Source organism: Borostomias antarcticus (genome assembly GCF_949987555.1).
Source record: "Borostomias antarcticus genome assembly, chromosome: 6".
NCBI classification, from domain to species: Eukaryota; Metazoa; Chordata; class Actinopteri; order Stomiiformes; family Stomiidae; genus Borostomias; species Borostomias antarcticus.
In genome coordinates, this window is record NC_140239.1 from 11,332,229 (window position 1) to 11,357,442 (window position 25,214).

The following is a 25,214-nucleotide window of genomic DNA, read 5'->3' on the forward strand; positions in this document are numbered from 1 at the left end:
CTCAAACCCTACACAACACACCCCCCCCTATCCACCTCCCAAACCCTACACAACCCCCCCACCCCCCCCCTATCCACCTCCCAAACCCTACACAACACAACCTCACACCCCCATCCACCTTCTAAACCCCACAAACCCCCCCCCCCAAACCCCTATCCCCCTCCCAGACCCTACACAACACAACCTCACACCCCCATCCACCTTCTAAACCCCACACAACCCCCCCCCACACCCCTATCCCCCTCCCAGACCCTACACAGCCCCCCCACCCCCCTATCCACCTCCTAAACCCTACACAACCCCCCCCCACCACCTATCCACCTCCTAAACCCTACACAGCCCCCCCACCCCCCTATCCACCTCCTAAACCCTACACAACCCCCCCCCCACCCCCCTATCCACCTCCTAAACCCTACACAGCCCCTCCACCCCCCTATCCACCTCCCAGACCCTACACAAACCCCCCCCCCTATCCACCTCTCAAACCCTACACAACACACCCCCCCCTATCCACCTCTCAAACCCTACATAACCTTCCTCCCCACACACCCCTATTACCTCCCAAACCCTACACAACCCCCCCCCCCACTCACACACACCCCTATCACCTCCCAAACCCTACACAACCCCCCCCCCCCCCCCACACACACACACACACACACACACCCCTATCACCTCCCAAACCCTACACAACCCCCCCCCCCCACCCCCACACACACCACTATCACCTCCCAAACCCTACACAACCCCCCCACACACACACACACACCCCTATCACCTCCCAAACCCTACACAGGTCCCCTGGTCACAGTGCAGAACATCACCTAGCTACAACTAGCTCTTCCTTTTAAACATGAGACAAGTTTAGAGATCAGAAACGAGGGGCGAACAAGCCTCAGCGTCTGATTCAGTGGTTTGTGTTTTGGATGAGCGGGAGGGAAAGCAAAGGGGGTGAGGGGGGGGGGGCGAGAGGGGGTGAGGGGGGTGGGGGGTGGGGGTGAGGGGGGGCGAGAGGGGGTGAGGGGAGGAGAAAAGAAAGGAAGAAATCCCAGTCTTGGCACACACACACATGAGTTCTCTGTGCAGCCCGAAGTACAAAAGAAAACCTGTAACGCCTCCAGATTCCTTCTAGTCAAGTATCAAAGACATGCTTTGCTTTAGAACAAGAGACCAGTGGGTAAGATTGGCGCGAGGGACTGGTGAGCCCGGCCCCGGCTCTGCTGGGTGCTGCCAGTTAATCTTTCAGATAGCAGGCTTTCTCTCTCCCTCCTCCCCCTCCTCTCTCTCCCTCCTCCCCTCCTCTCTCTCTCCCTCCTCCCCCTCCTCTCTCTCTCCCTCCTCCCCCTCCTCTCTCTCTCCCTCCTCCCCCTCCTCTCTCTCTCTCCCTTCTTTGGGGATATCGGTATGACCATGCGGCTGTGAATGGAGGGACTTGTCTAACCTGATCATCGTGGAGAATGAACCATGGGAGAGGAGATGTTGCTCTAGATATTTCTGAGGTAAATCTCGCCTGTGGCCAGTGTGGTGGTGCATTACTTAATTCACATCGTGAATCTTATCTGAGATTTTTTTTTCTCCCCCTGTGGCTAATGTGATCCCATCAAGCCGGCCTTTCTGTCTCCAGCAATGCCTGCGTTTCCTGGACCGGGTCTTTGAGCTGGAGGCACGGCCGGCCAGACGAATGGTGCAGAGTTGTGTTTAAATAAAAAACATTTTAAGCAACTTAAGTTTGGGAAAGCCTAGCTGAGCCAAAATGAGAGACTGGTACATGTTGAGATCTGAAAAACCATGATTTTGCAAAAAAGGGCAGGAGTGCGACAAAATTCAGTAGGTGTGACAAAGGTGCTCTTTGGTTGGGAAACAATTGTTTAAAGAAAGAAGGGCCCCAGTCACTCTTCTCACAGGTTTTAACATGTTTAGAATAGGATTTCCATGATGAAATATCCAACTAAATAAAGGCTTTTTACTTTTTGCAAAAAGTGTGCCTAGGACCCTTTCGGTAGATTTGAGTTGCGAGTCGTAACTTAAGTTCGGGCATCAGCTTTTATGGGTAATACTCACCGCAGGGTTTGTAAGGGAGACGTTTGATCTGGAATGTGCGGTACAGCTTCCACTGTTCAGACCTACACCCCGAGGGTAGGGCAAGTAGTGTCAAAAAACACAGTATTTTACTCATTAAGAACAGGCTACCTCTTCACCTTGAAGAGGTGTGTCCTGGCTAGGAGGTCAGTATAACTCAAGGCCGGCTAGACCCTCAGCCTCCAACCCCTCAAGACGTGGCAGAGAAACTAGCCGTGGGTTTAAAGTGCTTCCAAGTAGCTTCCGGGCCTGGCCAAGGGTCCTCCCTCCAGGAGTATAACTCTGAGACCCAGCCCGGCTCCACACCATGCTTCCCAGTCTTTTCCTCCTCCTCCTCTGCTCTCCGTCGCGATATTCCAGGAAATGGCCCTGGCTTTGTTTATTCACATTCTCATTTCCTTTGGAATATCATTATCCTGGCGGAGCGGAGCAGAGGTCTGGGCTTCCTCCCTAGGTTCCCCTACAGGTCATCATGAAAGGCGATATCACCGCCATTCACAGAAACGAGAGAGACAGAGACAGAGAGAGAGAGAGAGGGGAGGGAGAGAAAGAGAGGGAGAAAGAGCGAGAGAGAGGGGAGAGAAACTGAGCCAGGAAAGGTGTCTGTATTTCTAGTGCACGCGAGAGTGACACTATATGAGGCAGTTTGGGCAGTTTTTCCAAGGAAACGTGATATTAACAATCCCTCTCTCCGCACTGCTGCTGTGTTTCCTCACATGTCCGTACATTTGAAAGAAACTCTGAGGTTAATTGCCAGTGACATCAAATGTGTTCCACATGTAGTCTATCCATCCCTCCCTCCTCCCTCTCTCTTTCCTCCTCTCCAGACTCCACTCCTGCCTCTTTTCCTCCCCTGAGTACGCTGTGACCTTAGCCCATCCCGACCCGGAAGTGATGTCGGCGAGCATTCCCTGTGGTGTAGCGTGAGCACCAGTTAGTGTTTCCTTATGAAAACAAGGTGGAGGCAGGGGGAAACCTGAGAGGGTGCTAATGCAGGCTGTACCTCCCAGTATGGAACCTAGCCTAGCCCCCTATCAGACCCAGTATGTAGCCTAGCCTAGCTCCCTATCAGACCCAGTATGGAGCCTAGCCTAGCTCCCTATCAGACCCAGTATGTAGCCTAGCCTAGCTCCCTATCAGACCCAGTATGTAGCCTAGCCTAGCCCCCTGTCAGACCCAGTATGTAGCCTAGCCTAGCTCCCTATCAGACCCAGTATGTAGCCTATCCTAGCCCCCTACCAGACCCAGTATGTAGCCTAGCCTAGCCCCCTGTCAGACCCAGTATGTAGCCTATCCTAGCCCCCTGTCAGACCCAGTATGTAGCCTAGCCTAGCCCCCTGTCAGACCCAGTATGTAGCCTAGCCTAGCTCCCTGTCAGACCCAGTATGTAGCCTAGCCTAGCCCCCTGTCAGACCCAGTATGTAGCCTAGCCTAGCCCCCTGTCAGACCCAGTATGTAGCCTAGCCTAGCCCCCTGTCAGACCCAGTATGTAGCCTAGCCTAGCTCCCTGTCAGACCCAGTATGTAGCCTAGCCTAGCCCCCTGTCAGATCCTGTATGTAGCCTAGCCTAGCTCCCTATCAGACCCAGTATGTAGCCTAGCCTAGACTAGACCTCTCAGACCCAGTATGTAGCCTAGCCTAGCCCCCTGTCAGACCCAGTATGTAGAATAGTCTAACCTAGCCCCGTGTCAGACCCAGTATGTAGCCTAGCCTAGCCCCCTGTCAGACCCAGTATGTAGCCTAGCTCCCTATCAGACCCAGTATGTAGCCTAGCCTAGACCTCTGTCAGACACAGTATGTTGCCTAGCCTAGCCCCCTGTCAGACCCAGTATGTAGCCTAGCCTAGCCCCCTGTCAGACCCAGTATGTAGAATAGTCTAACCTAGCCCCCTGTCTGACCCAGTATGTAGTCTAACCTAGCCCCCTGTCAGACCCAGTATGTAGCCTAGCCTAGCCCCCTGCCCGACCCAGTATGTAGCGTAGCCTAGCCTAGCGTAGCCCTGTGTCAGACAGAAGGAATGTTTGGCTGTCAAGCCCATGTTTGTGCAGTTGTTGTGCAGAAGGTCACCCACAGAGCTGTGCTGGCTGGGCTGGGGTGATGCGGTTGTGTGTGCGTGCCTGTGTGTGTGTGTGCACGTGCGTGTTTGTGCGGCGTGTTTGTTTCTGTATGCCTGCCTGTGTGTGTGCATGTGCATGTGCGTGTGTGTCAGTGTGTGTGTGTGTGTGTCTGCCTGCGTGCCTCCCTGTTTGCATGTGTGTGTGTGTACATGGACAGTATGGGGTTGACCTTTACAGCGATCCCTGGTGGCCACGCCTTCTCTGAGGAACCCTCTGGATTAGATTCCTCATCTCCACCACCGGCTGTCTGGAACACCTGCATGAACACACACACACACACAATGCAGTTTGGTTAGCAAGGAATCAAAAGCTTCTTTGTGACTACTTTCACAGGAGTGTTTGATGCCAGGAGGGTCGTTTGCATATTCAGCAGGTGGCTTTGGTCTTTGGTCTGAAGCTGGTACGTGACAGTCTGCTAGTATGAGTGGTCTGCTGGTACGTGAGCAGTCTGCTGGTACAGTGGTCTGTTGGTCTGTCTTTGTCGTCTGTCTGACTTGTCTCTCACAGAAAAGCGCCCTTGGATGTTTAGAAAGGTGCTATAGCGAGTCGAGAGTCCATCCATCTGACCTGTGAAGCTCTGAACAGAGGAAGAGGAGATGAGGGGACACATGGAATTCAATGATGTACTTGATCTCTCATCCCTCTCTAATGTACCTGATGTACTTTTACTTGGCGTGTGTGCGTCTGTGTGTGTGTGTGTGTGTGTGTGTGTGTGAGTGTGTGTGAGTGTGTGTGTGTGAGTGTGTGTGTGTGTGCGTGCGCGCGTGCGCGTCTGTGTGTGTGTGTGTGCGTGCGCGTCTGTGTGTGTGCGTGCGCATCTGTTTGTGTGTGTGTGTGTGTGTGTCTGTCTGTATTCTGAGGGGCCCCCCTTGTGAAATATCTGTAGATTCTCAACTATCTAATGGTAACTATCAGTAAACAGATATACTATCAGTGTGGGTCTGAGATAGGGGGGGTTAGTGAGATGGAGGGGGAGGGTGGGTTGGAGGGGTGGGGTTAGTGAGATCCGGCGGTGTGTTTCTGAGCTCTAATCCTGTTCCAGCGGGCCAGGCGACAGCTCGCGCTACGCATTCCACAACTCTGGGGGGCTTTCCAATATCCCCGGCCAGCCGGGGCCTTCAAAGGCGGCGCACTTCAAAGGCCATGCTGAGGTTAGGTGTTGATGACTGCTCCGCATTTAGACTCAGACCCGACTTCCAGAGCACTCTCGCTCCCAGAGGCATGGACACACTGCCTCTCCCATAGCTAGCCAGCCCTCCCATAGCTAGCCAGCCCTCCCATAGCTAGCTGGCACTCCCATAGCTTGCCGGCCCTCCCATAGCTAGCTGGCCCTCCCATAGCTAGCCGGCCCTCCCATAGCTAGCCGGCCCTCCCATAGCTAGCCGGCCCTCCCATAGCTAGCCGGCCCTCCCATAGCTAGCTGGCCCTCCCATAGCTAGCCGGCCCTGCCATAGCTAGCTCGCTCTCCCATAGCTAGCTAGCCCTCCCATAGCTGTGTCTGTCAGGAGAAAAAAGGTTGTTTTTTTTAAAAGCCCACTTACCAGGAGGTGCTCTGTAACTAGGATCTGTACTGTAACCAGGAAGTGCTCTGTAACTAAGATCTGTACTGTAACTTGGAAGTGCTCTGTAACTAGGACCTGTAATGCAACCAGGAACTTTTTTCTTTTATGCCAACAAATCTCTGATAAGTGTCTAATGTACTGTACTGAATACTGTACATAATAAGCATTGTGAGAGTATGTTCCACCTGTTAGCGGTTGAGGGTTATCACTGGTGGCTACTGTGGAGCTGGTGTGAGTAGGAGAGTTACTGTCTGTAGAACGTACATCCTCTCTGTGTATTGGCTCCGGTCAGGAAATGAGTCCTGGCTGTTGGATACTGGATGTAACAGATGATGCTGTCCTCTACAGCAGGCTCGACTGAGCGGTCTGTCTCTCGGCCTGGGCTGTGAGGACAGAGGGAAGTTACTAGAATGTGCGTGTGCGCGCGTGTGTACGTGTGAGTGTGTCAGCGCGTTTGATATCATATCTCTTATTAACAAGACCCACTTTTCTCCGTCTGTGATATTGTTAGCACTGGAAATTAATTCAGTGTGACACCTTGAAGTCTTGTGAATAATGAATGCGCAATTTGCATCGCTACATTTACTATGTGCAAGGCAAGCAGAACAGAACCGGCCTGGGATACTGAGCTCTGCCCATGAGGCTGCCTCCTAGTAAACCAGCCTCCTAGAGGATGAAGGCCTGGGATACTGAGCTCTGCCCGTGAAGCTGCCTCCTGGTAAACCAGCCTCTCGACATGGAGGGCCGGTGGTACAGCCCCTGCTAAATGGTGGCAGGCCTCCAAGGCCAGCTCTGACTCTTGAACTTTGACCTTATCCCGGCCTGTCCTTTGTTAGGGTCACTCGCGTTTGAAGACGGAGCGGCTGAAAGTGACACCGGGGTGACACACACACACACACTCGCCCCCTCTCTCTCTCACATGCTCTCACACTCTCATACACGCCCATCACTGCACACATGCTCTCTCTCTCTGTCTCTCTCTCTTTCTCACACGCACACGCACACACACACACACACACACACCAGGCAGGCAGGCCGGGCCTGATCTGTGGTCTGGCTGAGCTAATAGAGCCGTCGCGGCTGGTGTTAAAGCTGTCAGCTCTGGAGGCCTGCACCACATATCAGGGTATTTACATGATATAGGGTGACCTCCCTCTCCGGCCTCTCTCTCCCAGCCTCCCTCTCCCTGCCTCTCTCTCTCTCTCTCTCCCAGCCTCTCTCTCTCTCCCAGCCTCTCTCTCCCAGCCTCTCTCTCTCTCTCTCTCCCAGCCTCTCTCTCTCTCCCAGCCTCTCTCCCTCTCTCTCCCAGTCTCCCTCTCCGCTGGCCTCCAGATCTGAAAAACACCACACTTATTTGCTTGCTCCGTTGCTATGAATGGCAGAGGTGTTTTTAAGAGGGGTTTAAGGAGATGTTTTGAGGGGGGCGTTTAAGAGGAGGGGTGTAAGGAGACGTGGGGGGGGCAGGGCACCTGAGGGCAGTGATGATGGTACTGGGTAGTCGAGTGTTCGGTGCAGGGGGGGACGGTGGCATTCGGTAGGTTTCTCTAGTTCAGATATCTGAGCTGCTCTGACTGACTGGAAAGTTCCTGGAGAGGTTGAGTGTTTGGTTCCGTCCTTGAGGTAGAGGTAGCGAAGGTTAGTTCTCTCTCAGTGTAAAGGGTAGGTCTCTCTCAGTGTAAAGGGTAGGTCTCTCTCAGTGTAAAGGGTAGGTCTCTCTCAGCGTAAAGGGTAGGTCTCTCTCAGCGTAAAGGGTAGGTCTCTCTCAGTGTAAAAGGTAGGTCTCTCTCGGTGTGGAGCTAGGTTAGGCTAGGCTAGAGGCTTGGTTAGACTAGGCTTGGCTAGGTTAGGCTATGATATGGGATTAGTTAGGCTAGGTTAGGCTATGCTGTGGGATTAGTTAGGCTAGGTAAGGCTATACTGTGGGATTAGTTAGGCTAGGTTAGGCTATGCTGTGGGCTTGGTTAGGCTTGGCCAGACTAGGTTCGGGTAGCTAGAGGCTTGGTTAAATTAGGCTATGTTAGGTTTGGCTAGGTTTGTTTAGGCTAGGTTATGTTAGGCTGGGCTGAGCTGGGCTACACTACACTTGGCTGGGCAGGATTAGACTGGGCTAGACTGGAGAGGGATAAACTGGGGTCTTTGCTAGGCTAATCTGGGGCTAAGTGAGAGGCTGGATTTGGCAGGACAGGGTTATTCTGGGGTTTAGGGTTAGGCTAGACTGGACAGGACTAGGTTCTAGGCTGGATGGGGCAGGGCTAGGCTGGACTAGGGGCTAGGCTGGACTGGGCATGGCTAGGGTTTAGGCAGGACTAGGGGCTAGGCTGGACTGAGGTCTAGGCTGGACTGAGGTCTAGGCTGGACTGAGGTCTAGGCTGGACTAGGGTCTAGGCTGGACTAGGGGCTAGGCAGGACTAGGGTTTAGGCAGGGCTAGGGGCTAGGCTGGACTAGGGGCTAGGCTGGACTAAGGGCTAGTCTAGGCTGGCTACCTGTTGTCCCTTCATCTCTGTGTGCAGGGAAACAATAGGGAGGAAGTGAGGAGAGGAGAGCTGGGATCCCGAACTGAGATCCTGTTACAGCAACCCCACCTGTACGGCGCTCCCAGCTGCGCTAACGTAACACGATCCCTCCCTCCCTCCTTCTCTATCTCTTCCCTCCTCTGTCCTTCCCTCTCCTTCTCTCTCCTCCTATCTCACCCCTCTCTTTCTCTCTCTCTCTCTCTCACTCTCTCTCTCCTCAAGGCTACTGGTCCCTTTGAAGTTATTTCAAGTACTGGGAAATGGAGGAGGAGGAGGGCGAGCAGGGGTGGAGAGAGAAGAGAAAAGAGATAGAGGAGGGGTGGAGAGAGAGAGACAGACAGAGAGGAGGGGTGGAGAGACAGAGAGGGAGGGAGAGAGAGGAGAATGAGAGGGAGAGAGAGGAGGGGTGGATAAATGGAGAGAGAGACTTGCCCCCCCCCCCCCCTCCCCTTGTTGTGGTAGTACAGTAAGCTCAGTCAAGGCCGAGAGCAGGATCTCTTTGGTTGGGTGTGTGTTTCTGGGCTGGACAGTGAGCTGGAGGAGGCTGGAGGGTGGAGGTGGCTGGACAGTGACCGGGAGGAGGCTGGAGGGTGAAGGTGGCTGGAAGGTGGAGGAGGCTGGAGGGTGAGCTGGAGGAGGGTGGAGGTGGCTGGACAGTGAGCTGGAGGAGGGTGGAGGTGGGTGGAGGTGGCTGGAGGGTGGTGGAGGGTGGAGGTGGCTGGAGGGTGGAGGTGGCTGGAGGGTGGAGGTGGATGATGTGATGCTGGTCTTCAGACGCTGTGAGAAACCCAAACACCAGGAATGGATGGAGGAAATGTAGCTTGCCTCCCACCCCTGAGTCTGAATTTTCAAAGTGAGATGTGGAGTCTGGAAAGGCTCTCATCCAGAGTGTTTTCTTGGTTGGAATTCCAAGCAGGCCAGTCAGCGTCCTTTGAATGCAGTGACGCAATTAAACTGCACAATGTGATTGGTTAGGAGATTAACTAATCGCGTAGGACCCCTTCAGCCATCTGGGGAAATGGCTGCGATGGGAGCCTGTTCACACTGTTCAGTCTGTCAGGCTAGATGAAATGTACACATAGCAGAAAATTAGTCTCATACCACAGTGTTTATCTAGGCACGTGTGCGTGCGCGTGTGTGTGCGTGCATGTGTGTACAGTACTTGATCAAACACTCACTGCTCTGTGTAGACATGTTATTATTGTGAGTGCAGTCCAACTAGGTAATAATAATAATAATAACTTGGATGTATATAGCGCCTTTCATGAAACCCAAGGTCGCTTTACATCAGAGCAATAAACAGACGAGACAACAGAACAAACACCAACAACGTATGTAGATGAGGTATCTCTAGATGAGGTATCTCTCTAGATGAGGCATCTCTGAATGAGGTATCTCTCTAGATGAGGCATCTCTGTGAATGAGGTATCTCTAGATGAGGTATCTCTGTAGATGAGGTATCTCTGCGAATGAGGTATTTGTAGATGAGGTATCTCTCTAGATGATGTATCTCTGTAGATGAGGTGTCTCTGTGAATGAGCCATCTATAACGCCTTGCTGCTCGCAATGTGGTTTTTTTCTGTTCTGTGTCGTTTTAATTTTGTCTCGTGTTGTATTGCCATTTTAATTTATTACTGTAAAGCACTCTGTGCATCCGTGCTGTGAAGAGCGCTATATAAATAAAGCTTACTTACTCTCTACATAAGGTATCTCTGTGAATGAGGTATCTCTACATAAGGTATTTCTGTGAATGAGGTATCTCTCTAGATGATGTATCTCTGTAGATGAGGTATCTCTGTGAATGAGGTATCTCTACATAAGGTATTTCTGTGAATGAGGTATCTCTCTAGATGATGTATCTCTGTAGATGAGGTATCTCTGTGAATGAGGTATCTCTAGATGAGGTATATCTGTGAATGAGGTATCTCTCTAGATGAGGTATCTCTAGATGAGGTATACCAGATATACTTTTAATTAATTACCTTTAATTAAGGTATCTCTGTGAATGAGGTATCTCTCTAGGTGAGGTATCTGTGAATGAGGTATCTTTTTAGATGAGGCATCTCTGTGAATGAGGTATCTCTGTAGATGAGGTATATCTGTGAATGAGGTATCTGTAGATGAGGTATCTCTACATAAGGTATCTCTGTGAATGAGGTATCTCTACATAAGGTATTTCTGTGAATGAGGTATCTCTCTAGATGATGTATCTCTGTAGATGAGGTATCTCTGTGAATGAGGTATCTCTAGATGAGGTATCTCTGTGAATGAGGTATCTCTGTAGATGAGGTATCTCTGTGAATGAGGTATCTCTCTAGATGAGGTATCTCTGTAGATGAGGTATCTCTCTAGATGAGGTATACCAGAGATACCTTTAATTAAGGTATCTCTGTGAATGAGGTATCTCTCTAGGTGAGGTATCTCTGTGAATGAGGTCTCTCTCTAGGTGAGGTATCTCTCTGGACCAGGGTTAGACCAGTGTGGTGGCTCCTCCCTGAGAGAGGGGGAGAGACAGCAGGAGAGAGGGGGGAGGGAGGGCTGCAGAACGAAGGAGAAGAGATGAGGAGAGAGGAACAGGACGAGGAGAGAGGAACAGGAGGAAGAGAGAGGAGGAGAGAGGAACAGGAGGAGAAGAGAGGAGGAGAGAGGCACAGGAGGAGGAGAGAGGAGGAGAGAGGAACAGGATGAGGAGAGAGGAGGAGAGAGGAACAGGATGAGGAGAGGAGGAGAGAGGAACAGGAGGAGGAGAGAGGAACAGGAGGAGGAGAGAGGAACAGGAGGGAGAGGAGGAGAGAGGCACAGGAGGAGGAGAGAGGAGGAGAGAGGAACAGGATGAGGAGAGAGGAGGAGAGAGGAACAGGATGAGGAGAGGAGGAGAGAGGAACAGGAGAGAGGAGGAGAGAGGAACAGGAGGAGGAAAGAGGAGGAGAGGAACAGGAGGAGGAGAGAGGAACAGGAGGAGGAGAGAGGAGGAGAGAGGAACAGGAGGAGGAGAGAGTCCTCCTCCTCCTCCATCTCACGAAAGTCGTTTTAGTGAGATGAGACTGCATCAGACCCTGTGAATTTATTAGGGCCCGAGCACTGGTGGTGCGAGGCCCTATTGAAACTCGAAGGATTATTATTATTCTTCTCCTTCTCCTTCTCCTTCTTCTCCTTTACTCCAAACAAATGCCTTTTAGGCGGCCTGAACATCGATGAAAACGGATGAAACTTTGCAGATACGTCAGTCCCGGTGAAAAATTTGATAATTCATGGGTGACGGAAATGGGCGTGGCAAAACGGCTCAAGAGCGCCCCCTGGAAAATCTAAAATGGCGAGCCCCACCTTTCAGTTTGATGTAGGCGAACGAAATTCGGAGGGCATATGTAGTTCATCGAGACGCACTAAAATGTCTCTTGGAGCTATACCCAACATGCAACAGGAAGGCCGCCATTTTGCTTTTAATGTGCCATTTTGTCCTTGTTTTGACCATTTCCATGCCTCGTACTTCGAAGAACTCCTCCTACAGATTTCATCCGATCAACTTCATATCGGGTCAGCTTCATCTTAAGGCCTTTCTGATCAAAAGTTATCAAAAAAATTGAGTTTTCACCAAACACCCTTGCCGTGGCGCCCCGCCAAAGTTTGACATTTCGCCATAAAACACGAAGTCCTCATAACTCCTCCATACATTATCCAATTTGTCCGATATATCTCACGCTTCATGACGGTTCTGTCCTGAACACATCTATGTGTCAGTATTGCGTCATACTTATAGCGCCACCTATTGGTGAAACAGGAAGCCCTCATAACTCCTCCATACATTATCCAATTTGTCCGATATATCTCACGCTTCATGACGGTTCTGTCCTGAACACATCTATGTGTCAGTATTGCGTCATACTTATAGCGCCACCTATTGGTGAAACAGGAAGTCCTCATAACTCCTCCAGACATTATCCAATTTGTCCGATATATCTCACGCTTCATGACGGTTCTGTCCTGAACACATCTATGTGTCAGTATTGCGTCATACTTATAGCGCCACCTATTGGTGAAACAGGAAGTCCTCATAACTCCTCCATACATTATCCAATTTGTCCGATATATCTCACGCTTCATGACGGTTCTGTCCTGAACACATCTATGTGTCAGTATTGCGTCATACTTATGGCGCCACCTATTGGTGAAACAGGAAGTCCTCATAACTCCTCCATACATTATCCAATTTGTCCGATATATCTCACGCTTCATGACGGTTCTGTCCTGAACACATCTATGTGTCAGTATTGCGTCATACTTATAGCGCCACCTATTGGTGAAACAGGAAGTCCTCATAACTCCTCCATACATTATCCAATTTGTCCGATATATCTCACGCTTCATGACGGTTCTGTCCTGAACACATCTATGTCAGTATTGCGTCATACTTATAGCGCCACCTATTGGTGAAACAGGAAGTCCTCATAACTCCTCCATACATTATCCAATTTGTCCGATATATCTCACGCTTCATGACGGTTCTGTCCTGAACACATCTATGTGTCAGTATTGCGTCATACTTATAGCGCCACCTATTGGTGAAACAGGAAGTCCTCATAACTCCTCCATACATTATCCAATTTGTCCGATATATCTCACGCTTCATGACGGTTCTGTCCTGAACACATCTATGTGTCAGTATTGCGTCATACTTAAAGCGCCACCTATTGGTGAAACAGGAAGTCCTCATAACTCCTCCATACATTATCCAATTTGTCCGATATATCTCACGCTTCATGACGGTTCTGTCCTGAACACATCTATGTGTCAGTATTGCGTCATACTTATAGCGCCACCTATTGGTGAAACAGGAAGTCCTCATAACTCCTCCATACATTATCCAATTTGTCCGATATATCTCACGCTTCATGACGGTTCTGTCCTGAACACATCTATGTGTCAGTATTGCGTCATACTTAAAGCGCCACCTATTGGTGAAACAGGAAGTCCTCATAACTCCTCCATACATTATCCAATTTGTCCGATATATCTCACGCTTCATGACGGTTCTGTCCTGAACACATCTATGTGTCAGTATTGCATCATACTTATTGCGCCACCTATTGGTAAAACAGGAAGTCCTCATAACTCCTAAATACATTATCCAATTTGTCCGATATAGCTCACGCTTCATGACGGTTCTGTCCTGAACACATCTATGTGTCAGTATTGCGTCATACGTATAGCGCCACCTATTGGTGAAACAGGAAGTCCTCATAACTCCTGCATACATCATCCGATTTGCACCAAATTGCTGACGCTTCATGAAGGTGGCCTTGTGAACCCATCTATGTGTCGGTATTGAGTCACACTTACAGCGCCACCTACTGGTGAAACAGGAAGTCCTCATAACTCCTACATACGTTATCCGATTTACTCAACATTTCTCACGCTTCATCAAGGTACCGTCCTGAACACATCTATGCTTCGGTATTGAGTCACGCCTAGAGCGCCACCTACTGGTGACAGGAAGTTTCTCTCAGTACTGCACACCGAAATAGCACAGCCTTTAACGGCGCAGCACCCCGACACGCGTGGGGTGCGAGGGCCCGCTCACTGCTGCTCGCAGCACTAGTTATTTTTGTATTTCGGTGTACTGGCTAGTACACTGGCGGGAAATCTTGTGGTGGAAGCGGAAGTGACGCGTTTTGCGTGTCACAATATCAGGAAGACAACAAACACTTTGCTCCGCAAATTTATCTACATGCACATAAAAGAAAGAAGACCGGTATGTACTAGTCCATTGAAGTAGCTACAATCTTCCAATCCAGTCTGCTCCACGCACGTTTATCATTTTTTCCCCCATCATTACAGCGAGTGAGTGGGGAATTGTGGGAAGTGTGGTTCTTAAAACACAGTGCCGATTTTATCACAACCAGAGGGGCCGCCAAAGTGCCGAGATATCTCATGTAGGTTACTTGATTGGATTTATTTTTTCCACTGTTCAATATATCTTTGTTTATTATTTGGTTTATGGGTAATTTGGGACAAGTATTTGCATCCTTTTGTGATGTGAATTTGATTTCCTTATTAGAGTCATTCCAAGTGCTTTTGTAGTGTAGAGTAGTAGTTCTGGTGAATAGTAGTTCTGGTGAGTAGTAGATCTGGTGAGTAGTAGATCTGGTGAGTAGTAGTTCTGGTGAGTAGTAGATCTGGTGAGTAGTAGATCTGGTGAGTAGTAGATCTGGTGAGTAGTAGTTTTGAGTAGTCTGTAGTAGATCCTACAGTAAGTAAAATGCAATTATTCTAAGTTGCTTTGGATAAAAGCATCAGCTAAATGACTGATGTGATGTAATGGTATGATGGGGTGAGAGCTGGGAGAGGAGAAGAGAGGAGGGTGTGTGTGTGTGTGTGTGTGTGTGTGTGTGTGTGTGTGTGTGTGTGTGAGAGAGAGAGAGAGAGAGAATGGAAGAAGGGGTGAAGTTCATTGGGAGAGATGTTCAGGAAGAGATGACACACCATGACTAATGAGGGTATTATTGAGAGAGAGAGCACACACACACACACACACACACACACACACACACACACACACACACACACACACACACACACACACACACACACACACTCTTTGTAACACAGGTGGGTGAGAGCATTGGCTAGGTTCCCAGTGTTTTCTACTCTGCTCCACTGCCCTGTACATCTGAAAGGTGCTACCATCTCTTCCAAAAACTAACAGCCTAACCTAGAGAACACAGACTAGTCTAGAGAAGCCAGCCTAGAGAACCCAGCCTACCCTAGAGAACACAGCCTATAGAGAACAACCTAGCGAACACAGCCTAGCCTAGAGAAGCCAGCCTAGAGAACACAGCCTATAGAGAACAACCTAGAGAACACAGCCTAGCCTAGAGAAGCCAGCCTAGAGAACCAAGCCTAGCATAGAGAACACAGCCTATAGAGAACAACCTAGAGAACACAGCCTAGCCCAGATAAGCCAGCCTAGTCTAGATAACCCAGCCTATAGAGAACACAGCCTAGAGAACACAGCCTAGCCTAGAGAACCCAGCCTAGAGAACCCAGTCTAGCCTAGAGAACACAGCCTAAAGAACACAGCCTAGCCTAGAGAACAGTCCAACCTAGACAAGACAGCTTGTGTGCACTGTGTAGGGGACACAAGCCTTATTGATGAGGCTGGTAGCAGTCAGGAAGAAGCTGCTTTTGTGCCAAGAGGTCTTGGTCCTGATGGACCCCAACCTCCTGCTGGAGGAGAGTGGTTCTAAGAGACTGACCGGGGTGGGAGGGTTCGGCCACGATCTTTCTAGTCCGCTTTAGGGCCCTGGAGTCGTGCAGGGCCTGGAGGAATGGCAGGTTGCAGCCGATCACCCTCTCAGCAGAGTGGATGACGCGCTGCAGTCTGGCCTTGTCTTTGGCTGTAGCGGAGGTGAGGATGGACTCGATGATGGAGGCGTGGAAGTGTTCCAACATTGTCTTCGGCAGCTTCAGCTGCCTTGGGAAGTAGGGAGCTGGTGTTCAGCTCTCACTTGAGGTCTTGGGAGATGAGGGGAAGTGGCTGGGTTCCTCCTGAAGTCCACAGCCATCTCCACTGTTAAGAGCGCTGAGCTACAGGTTGTTTCGGTTGCCCCAGGACAGCAGCTGGTCGATATCCCTACTGTAGGCTGAACCCCCCCCCCCCCCCCCCCCCACACTCAGAGATGAGCCTGATGAGAGCGGCGGCGTCCGCAAACCTCAGGAGCTCGACGGACGGCTTGACAGGCCGGTGGCTGGAGGTGCGATCGTCTTCTCTTCCTCCTCTCCTATCCTGTCAGAATGTCTTTGACGTGTCACTGCAGTCAGCGGCTCTTTAAATTCCCTCAGCAAAGTTGAACGGCAGTAAACAGAGTGACTCTGCACATCTGGAGTCCTGTTACAGCGTGTGTGTGTGTGTGTGTGTGTGTGTGTGTGTGTGTGTGTGTGTGTGTGTGTGCGTGCGTGCGTGCGTGCGTGCGTGCGTGCGTGCGTGCGTGCGTGCGTGCGTGCGTGCGCGCGTGCGCGCGTGTGTGTGTGTTAGCCATGTACGCTAGCTAGCCATGTACGCTAGCTAGCCATGTATGCTAGCTAGCCATGTATGCTAGCTAGCCATGTACGATAGCTAGCCATGTACGATAGCTAGCCATGTACGCTAACTAGCCATGTACGCTAATTAGCCATGTACGCTAGCTAGCCATGTACGCTAGCTAGCTATGTACGCTAGCTAGCCATAACGTCACAGTATTCCACCAGGTGTAGTAAACAGCGTAGCTTGCACCCTACTTCTTCTCCTCACTATACAGTTGTGAGGACACAGGGCGAGTGACGGAAAGGTCTCTTCCTCACACATCAGGGTGATGTTGCTTCTGGAAAAGAGAGAGTTTGAGATGGTTCAAAGGTGGACATTTTCAAAATTGGGGTTTTGCATGTTAGGGAAACCTTGGCTCTGGGGGGGTGCAGAGATGAGAAAAAAAAGAAGGGAGTGATTGAACATTTTTGTGGAGGGGGGAGGGTTCGGGGAGGGCTATAGAGAGGATGAGGGGGGGTCTCTGTATCCAAGGGCATTGATGTGGAGGGGGAGTGTGTGGGGGGGGGGGGGTGGAGTAGTTGTTGCTGCATGATCAAAGCCTCTGTGAATTGTGTCACTGACAGAGAAGAATGGTTACGAGGGTGTGACTTGCATTTAGATGTCCTCTGAGAGAGTGAGAGGGAGAGTCTGTTAGAGAGAGAATGAGAGTGCAGCGGGAGAGAGTGAGTGAGTGTTTGTGTGTATGTGTGTGTCCGTGTGTGCGCGTGTCTGTGTGTGTGTGTGTGTGCGTGCTTGTGTGTGTGCGCGCGCGAGCAAGTGTGTGTTAGAGAGAGAGAGAGAGAGATAAAGAGAGGGAGAAACTAGAAAGAGTTTCCAGAAGTAGGGCCTGTTTTGATCCCATTACCAACCCAAATCAGGTCTCTGCCGTTGGGGAGGGGCTGGGGAGGGAGGTAGGGAGGTAGGGAGAGGGTGGGGGGAGAAAGACCCCCTGTCTTGAGCATTTCTTCACATTTCTACTGAATGAGGGATGTTTTTTTTCTATCTTCTTGTGAGATGAGGAGATGTAGAAAAGGCCAGGCAAAACGAGCACAAATACTCAGCGGCTGGTGAACCACATGAATCAGAGGCTGGTGAACGACTTGAATCAGCAGCTGGTGAACCATATGAATCAGAGGCTGGTGAACCACTTGAATCAGCGGCTGGTGAACCACATGAATCAGAGACTGGTGAACCACCTGAATCAGCAGCCGGTGAACCACTTCCAGCGGGGTTGTATATGGCGAATAAACTTTATATTCTATTCTATTTTATTCTGTTCTGTTATAGTATTCTATTCTGTTCTGTTATATTATTATTATATTTATTATTATATTCTCTTTTATCTTTTACATCAGGCTGCAGTCTCCCTGCTGTTCACTGCTCAGTAAGTGTGTGTGGGTGATTGTGTGGTAGCTAGCTATCCTTTAGCCTCTGGCTAGCATGATGAGAGAGGGAGAGAAAGAGAGAGAGGGAGGGAGGGAGGGAGGGAGGGAGGGAGGGAGGGAGGGAGAGGTGAGCATTACACACAGATCTGGGATGATCATTTGAGAGCATTCTCTCCTTGAGTCTGCAGAGAGCAGCCAGATGAGCGAGGGAGAGGGAGAACAGGGGAGAGAATGAGAGAGGAGATGAAAGAAGACCTTCACCTCACTCCTCCATTCTAGCTGGACCATAGAAGCATGTCCAGCTGAGCTACGACCCAACGAGGAGCAGAGATATCTCTGTGACAGTACGTGTGACCCAACAGAGATATCTCTCTTCTCTGAGGTCCAGTACGTGTGACCCAACAGAGATATCTCTCTTCTCTGAGGTCCAGTAGGTGTGACCCAATTAAACTGGGTTAAACCCCCTCCTCAGTATAAACACCGCCCACCCACGCCATCGAACCGCTAGCTTTCGGGCGGCGTAGCTGGTTAAAGCAGAGTGTGTGAGAGGTGGTGAGTGTGTGTGAGAGCTGGTCAGGGGCGTTCAGGCCAGATGACCCCGGGGTCAGACCCAGCGTGGGCAGCTCGAGGGTCAATGAAAGCCACACCGACGAGCGACACATAGAAGAGGACGCCTTAATGAACACTCACATGGGGGCCTGGACACCAGACACCCAACCACCATGGAGGGGACGGGGGGAAAGGCCTTCTCAACCAATGGGAGTGGACCAGGAAGTGGTGTGTGTGTGTGTGTGTGTGTGTGTGTGTGTGTGTGTGACCTCTCTATCTTGATGTGTCAGCCTGGTGAGCGTGGGGGGGGGGGGGGGGGGGCAGTTGGGGCTCTGGGGGCCGGAACACTGGGCCATTGTGCTGCGTGCCCTCGCACTCCCAAACAACCTGTCTGGTTGTTGTTGTTGTTGACGTTGTTGTTTTAGAGGCCGGCCTCTAAAACCATTAGGTCTGCTGCGGGGGAGGCAGGGCAGGGTGTAGAGGTTGCTGGTTGATATCCTCGCTGAACAACTTGAATCCGTGGATGTTTTTCCCTCGCTGCAACGCGAAGAAGAACAAGAAGAAGAGAGATAACTTTCCAGTCAGAGGTGCAAAGCAGGTGGGGGAGGGGTTGGGTTTGAGTGACAGGTGGAGTTCAGATCTCCTTCAATGATGTCATTGAGAGCGAGTCCTGTGTGAGGGAGGAGGGGGGGGCATGGGGGGAGTGGGGAGACGTGGGGGGAGGGGGGTCCTGTGTAAGCAGATACCCATGTGAAACTGGGCCTCCCCACAGGGGGGCAGGGGAGGGGCTGGGCAGGGGAGGGGCGGGGCCGGGAAGAGGGAATACCCTGTGGGCGGGCGGGGGGGGGGGGGAGGAGAGAGGGGAGAGGAGGGGAGACGAGACGGAGGAAGGAACAGGAGAGGGGTGTTGTGGTGGGCACTGGGCAGGACCTGTGTGTGTGTGTGTGTGTGTGTGTGTGTGTGTGTGTGTGTGTGTGTGTGTGTGTGTGTGTGTGTGTGTGTGTGTGTGTGTGTGTGGCCTGCTGAGGACATCTTGCTTAGTTGGAAGTGCACACAGGGGGACGTGCACTGGTGTGTGTGTGTGTATGTGTGTGTGTGTGTGTGCGCGCGCACACAAATTCCTCTGTGTGTGTGTGTGTGTGACTGTGTGCTGAAACGGCGACCCAAATTCCAAAGAGCTCCGATCCAAATCATCTAAACCACCCCCTTGTCCTCCCTGTCTGTCACACCCAAGGATATCAACCAGCAACCTCTACACCCTGCCCTGCCTCCATGCACCAGATCTAATAGTTTTAGAGGCCGGCCTCTAAAACAACAACGTCAACAACAACAACAACCAGACAGGTTGTTTGGGAGTGCGAGGGCGCGCAGTACAATGGCCCAGTGTTCCGGCCCCCGGAGCCCCAACTGCCCCCCCCCCCCCCCCCCCCCACGCTCACCAGGCTGACACATCAAGATAGAGAGGTCACACACACACACACACACCACTTCCTGGTCCGCTCCCATTGGTTGAGAAGGCCTTTCCCCCCGTCCCCTCCATGGTGGTTGGGTGTCTGGTGTCCAGGCCCCCATCTGAGTGTTTATTAAGGCGCCACTTTGAAATCCTAAATATCCTCTTCTATGCATCTGTGACAGCTGTCACTGTGTCGCTTGTCGGTGTGGCTTTCATTCCCCCTCGAGCTGCCCACGCTGGGTCTGACCCCGGGGTCATCTGGCCTGAACGTCCCTGACCACCTCTCACACACACTGACCACCTCTCACACACACTCACCACCTCTCACACACTCTATACTGAGGAGGGGGTTTAACCCAGTTCAATTGGGTCACACCTACTGGACCTCAGAGAAGAGAGATATCTCTGTTGGGTCACACGTACTGGACCTCAGAGAAGAGAGATATCTCTGTTGGGTCACAGGTACTGGACCTCAGAGAAGAGAGATATCTCTGTTGGGTCACACGTACTGGACCTCAGAGAAGAGAGATATCTCTGTTGGGTCACACGTACTGGACCTCAGAGAAGAGAGATATCTCTGTTGGGTCACACGTACTGTCACAGAGATATCTCTGCTCCTCGTTGGGTCGTAGCTCAGCTGGACATGCTTCTATGGTCCAGCTAGAATGGAGGAGTGAGGTGAAGGTCTTCTTTCATCTCCTCTCTCATTCTCTCCCCTGTTCTCCCTCTCCCTCGCTCATCTGGCTGCTCTCTGCAGACTCGAGGAGAGAATGCTCTCAAATGATCATCCCAGATCTGTGTGTAATGCTCACCTCTCCCTCCCTCTCTCCCTCCCTCTCTCCCTACCTCCCTCCCTCTCTCCCTACCTCCCTCCCTCTCTCTCTCTCTCTCCCTCTCTCATCATGCTAGCCAGAGGCTTAAGGATAGCTAGCTACCACACAATCACCCACACACACTTACTGAGCAGGGAATAGCAGGGTGACAGCAGCATGAACGTTAAAGATAGAATAGAATAGAATAGAACAGAATTGAATTGAACGTTTATTCGCCATATATAACCAGTACAGGTACATTGGAATTGGCCCTGTAAGCCTGTAGTTAGCGGGAGGGGCATCTTCTCTGTCACCCCCACCCCTCCTGAACTTGCCCCCCCTCCCTCCCATCGCCTGCATGTGAGTGGTGTGGTGTATAACCTGGAGTGTGTCCATGTTGGACCGTTGGTTGTTCTGAAGGGTTGTGTTGTTGTGAAAGATGCTAGCTTTATGTTCCCTCTGGGGTTGATCAGTGCTGTTTTATTGAGTGTGTTCTGAGACGAGCTGTAACTCTGGGGAGGAAGGCTGAACGTGTTCCAGGGACAAACTTCCTTTGTGCTCAAATAGCTATTAAGGCATTTTCTAAAGCAACCATTTTCCTGAAAGGCAACACTTTGTGTGTGTGCCTGACTGCCTGTGTGTGCGTGTGCGTGCGTGGCCAGAAATAATTAGCGTCTGTCCACAACGGCCCTGTTTTCCACATCGGACCGATACCGATATATTTAAAAATGATTTAACATCGGCCGATACAGATATGATTGCCGATATATCATGCATCCGGACTACTAATGTTACTGACCGTTACCATCCGGACTACTAATGTTACTGACCGTTACCATCCAGACTACTAATGTTACTGACCATTACCGGCTACTCCTGGACGACTGACCGCTGTGGTGTTAACTACTTCCTCATTCTCCCCTCACCTCCCAGGCAGCCAGGCCCCCCGACCCGCATTCCTCTGCTGGTCCGTCCTCCGGCTGTTTGTACACGTGACCCTCAACTCTGCCCCCCCCCTCCCCTCCCTCGGTATCTGGGGTCATAGGCAGAAGTGGGGGGGTAGGACACCAGGCGCCATGAAGCTGGGTCATTGGAAGGGGGGGTTATTGGGATAGAGACTAGGTCTCTTTCTGTCATTCCTTCTCTCTCTCCCTCTCTCTCTCTCTCTCTCCCTCTCTCTCTCTCCCTCTCTCTCTCCCTCTCTCTCTCTCTCTTTCCCTCTCTCTCCCTCTCTCCCTCTCTCCCTCTCTCCCTCTCTCCCTCTCTCTCTCTCTCTCTCTCTCTCTCCCTCTCTCTCTCCCTCTCTCTCTCCCTCTCTCTCTCTCTCTCTCTCTCTCTCCCTCTCTCTCTCTCTCTCCCTCTCTCCCTCTCTCTCCCTCTCTCTCCCTCTCTCTCTCTCCCTCTCTCTCCCTCTCTCTCCCTCTCTCTCCCTCTCTCTCCCTCTCTCTCTCTCTCACTCCCTCTCTCTCCCTCTCTCTCCCGCGCTCTCTCTCTCTCCCTCTCTCCCTCTCTCTCTCTCTCTCTCTATCCCTCTCTCTCCCTCTCTCTCTCTCTCTCCCTCTCTCTCTCCCTCTCTCTCTCTCCCTCTCTCTCTCTCTCTCTCTCTCTCCTCTCCCTCTCTCTCTCTCTCTCTCCCTCCCTCCCTCCCTCTCTCTCTCTCTGGTGTTTTCTTCTCGGTGTTCCTGTGTAGAACATGACAGATGAGCAGCGGTGACTCTGATGTGTCCCTGGGGGACAGACGAGACCAAGGCTGAGGTCTAATGAGCACATCTGCCAGGACCGTCTAACAGAACCCCTGGTTCTCTACAGACCTACGTTACAGAACCCCTGGTTCTCTACAGACCTACTGTATGTTACAGAACCCTGGCCTCTCTGCCAAACACACAGTAGATGGATATATATATACACTTTAATAACCCCCCTTGGAGGAAATTTGGTGTTTCAGTAGTTGGAAATAACAGAAAAGGTTGGAAATACACTACAGAATATGCATAGTAGCATAGTCAAATCATGGAGTACTTACATACAGCATGTGTGAAATATAGAATATGTTCATCCATCCATCCATCCAGACTGAACTGTGGGCTCTCTGCAAATACACAGTACAATAAATGATGTGAATGACAATCCCTTTAAATGCGTTGAAATGTGAAGCAGCTAAGCTGGTCTTACCATCCCTTTAATCAACTTGATATAGTTTATATATAGCATAAACAGGGCCGTCATGATAATAATAATCCCTGTAACAGGTCGCAGGTAGGAGGAGGTGAGCCTGCAGTAACCCAGCCGTCTCTTTCAACGAGCCCAATGCTCGTTTGTAACTTCCTGAGTCCATCTGAGCAGATACCAACTCTGCATCATGAACTGTCGATGAGTGGAGTGATTCAGCATGGCGCTGCTCACATTCCCCACTCCGAGGCTCTCACCGTGTGCTTTCTACCGTTCGCTAGAGAAAATAGGTGACAAGTGGATTATCAGCTAATGGTTGGGGGGGGGGGGGTATCCAGCAGAGACTAGCCCCCCGCAACCTGGGCCCTTTCATGTGGCGAGGCACGTAGCCGGGTGTTGCGACACACTGAACCGTCACACGTGGTTTCCCTCCGCATGTCAGGGAGGAATGCAGACGGATGGATACCGGCCGTGTGACCTGAGCGCGCTGAGAGTTCTGATGTAATAATGGTCCTGTTGTTGTTGTTTTTTGCATGGACTAGATACGATTGACTCCATGGCACTGCTGTCATAACTGACCAACGATGGAGGGAGGGAGGGAGGGAGGGAGGGAGGGAGGGAGGGAGGGAGGGATGGATGCTATTCCATTACTTTACCAATGCTATTACAGTTTACTGACCAGCCCTCTGTGACATTATCCTACAGTTTACTTTAGAACATAAAGGTGTCTTAGCGTCAACAAACGCTTAAAATAATGTACTGGGGATAAAAGTATGAAAGAATCGTCTGTGGTGTTATAACCCTGTGTTAACCATCTCTCTGGAGTTAACCCTGTGTTAACCATCTCTGTGGTGCTAACCTTGTGTTAACCCTGGGCTAATCCTATGTTAACCCTGTGCTAGCCCTGTGCTAACCCTGTGCTAGCCCTGTGCTAACCCTGTGCTAGCCCTGTGCTAACCCTATGCTGTGCTCTTCCAGATGCACCCGCTGGGCCTGTGCAACAACAACGACGAGGAGGACCTGTACGAGTACGGCTGGGTGGGCGTGGTCAAGCTGGAGCAGCCGGAACTGGACCCCAGCTGCCTCACTGTCCTGGGAAAGGTAATGCAACCAGAACCACAATGGTACTCACCAGAACTCTCTCTCTCGCTCTCTCCTATCTCTCTCTCCCTCTCTCTCTCTCTCTCCCTCTCTCTCTCGCTGTCTCCTATCTCTCTCTCTCTCTCTCTCTCTCTCTCTCTGTCTCTCTCTCTCTCTCTCTCTCTCTCTCTCTCTCTCCCTCCCTCCCTCTCCTTGTCTCTGTCTCTCTGTCCGAGTCTGCCTGTTAGGGTTGCAAAATTCCAGGAATAGTCACCATGAATGAATGGGTATTGACGGGAATAAACTGGATATTTATGGGAATTAACGGGAATAAATTCTGTTTTCCAGTTTCTTCATGTAAATTTCCATAAATTCCTTGCGAATATTCCCAGATTTTGCCACCCTACTTGCTCTAGACCTTCTGTTGGGGGGGGGGGTTGTCTCTCTGAAGAAGGAGGGTGGACGGTGTTTGGACTACTGCTGTGGAGCCCTTGAGGAGGATGTGGCCAGGAGGAGGCTGTGGAGGCCAGGTGGAGGCCAGGAGGAGGCTGCGGAGGCCAGCTGCTGGACGCTGAGGGCAGGGAGGGGCACGGCCATCAAGCAGGAGGGTTTCTGAGCAGGGAGATGGTGGGATGGTGAGAGCAGGATGGACAGGGACTCTGGGACTTGGGGACTCAGGGACTGGGTGTTGATGTTGGCGAGCTGAGCTGAGCTGAGCTGATCCCCTCCATACAGGCGCCTGATCCAGATGCCGCATCAAGAGATCTCCTCCACACCTGGGGAGAGATCTGAACAGCACAGACAGAGACAGTTTAGCAGTTTACCCTTTCTCTCTCTCTCTCTCTCTCTCTCTCTCTCTCTCTCTCTTTCTCTCCCTCTCTCTCTGTCTTTCTCTCCCTCTCTCTCTTTCTCTTTCTCTTACTCTCTCTTTCTCTTACTCTCTCTTCTCTTACCCTCTCTCTCTCTTTCTCTTGCCCTCTCTCTCTCTCATTTTCTCTCTCTCTCCCTCATTCTCTCTCTCTCTCTCTCATTCTCTCTCTCTTTCTCTCTCTCTCACTCTCCTTAGTAATTAAAACATTGTTGGTGTTATTTATCTGTGATCCCCTGCAGTTGCCGAGGCAACTGCTCACACTAGGCTGGTTCTATTTTTTTTTTTTTCACCTCTACTGGCTCCGAGGGAATGATGGGATGAAGAACGACTGAATCCCTCTCTTGTCTCTCACCTCACCTCTCCCTCCCTCCCTCCCTCTCTCTCTCTCTCTCCCTCTCTCTCTCTCTCCCTCCCTCCCTCTCTCTCTCCTTCCCTCTCCTTCTTCACCAGTCCCCTTTAGAGATGCAGAGTGGTATGTTTTCATGCTTTAATGAAGTGTTTTTTCCTAATGGGTTGCACCGGCGTCCTTAGTTATGGTGTATGTGTGTGTGTGTGTGTGTGTGT

The 25,214-nt window shown here is 51.1% G+C and overlaps 1 protein-coding gene across 1 annotated transcript in view; it reads left to right on the top strand.

The window, feature by feature from the left end:
• The window catches only part of znrf3 (zinc and ring finger 3), a 74,941-nt gene that overhangs the window by 11,075 nt on the left and 38,652 nt on the right, over positions 1–25,214 (top strand). The window contains exon 2 of the mRNA XM_084439997.1: positions 23,678–23,800. Within this exon, the coding sequence (XP_084296123.1) occupies positions 23,678–23,800 (123 nt within the window). The remainder of the gene's footprint in view (positions 1–23,677; positions 23,801–25,214) is intronic.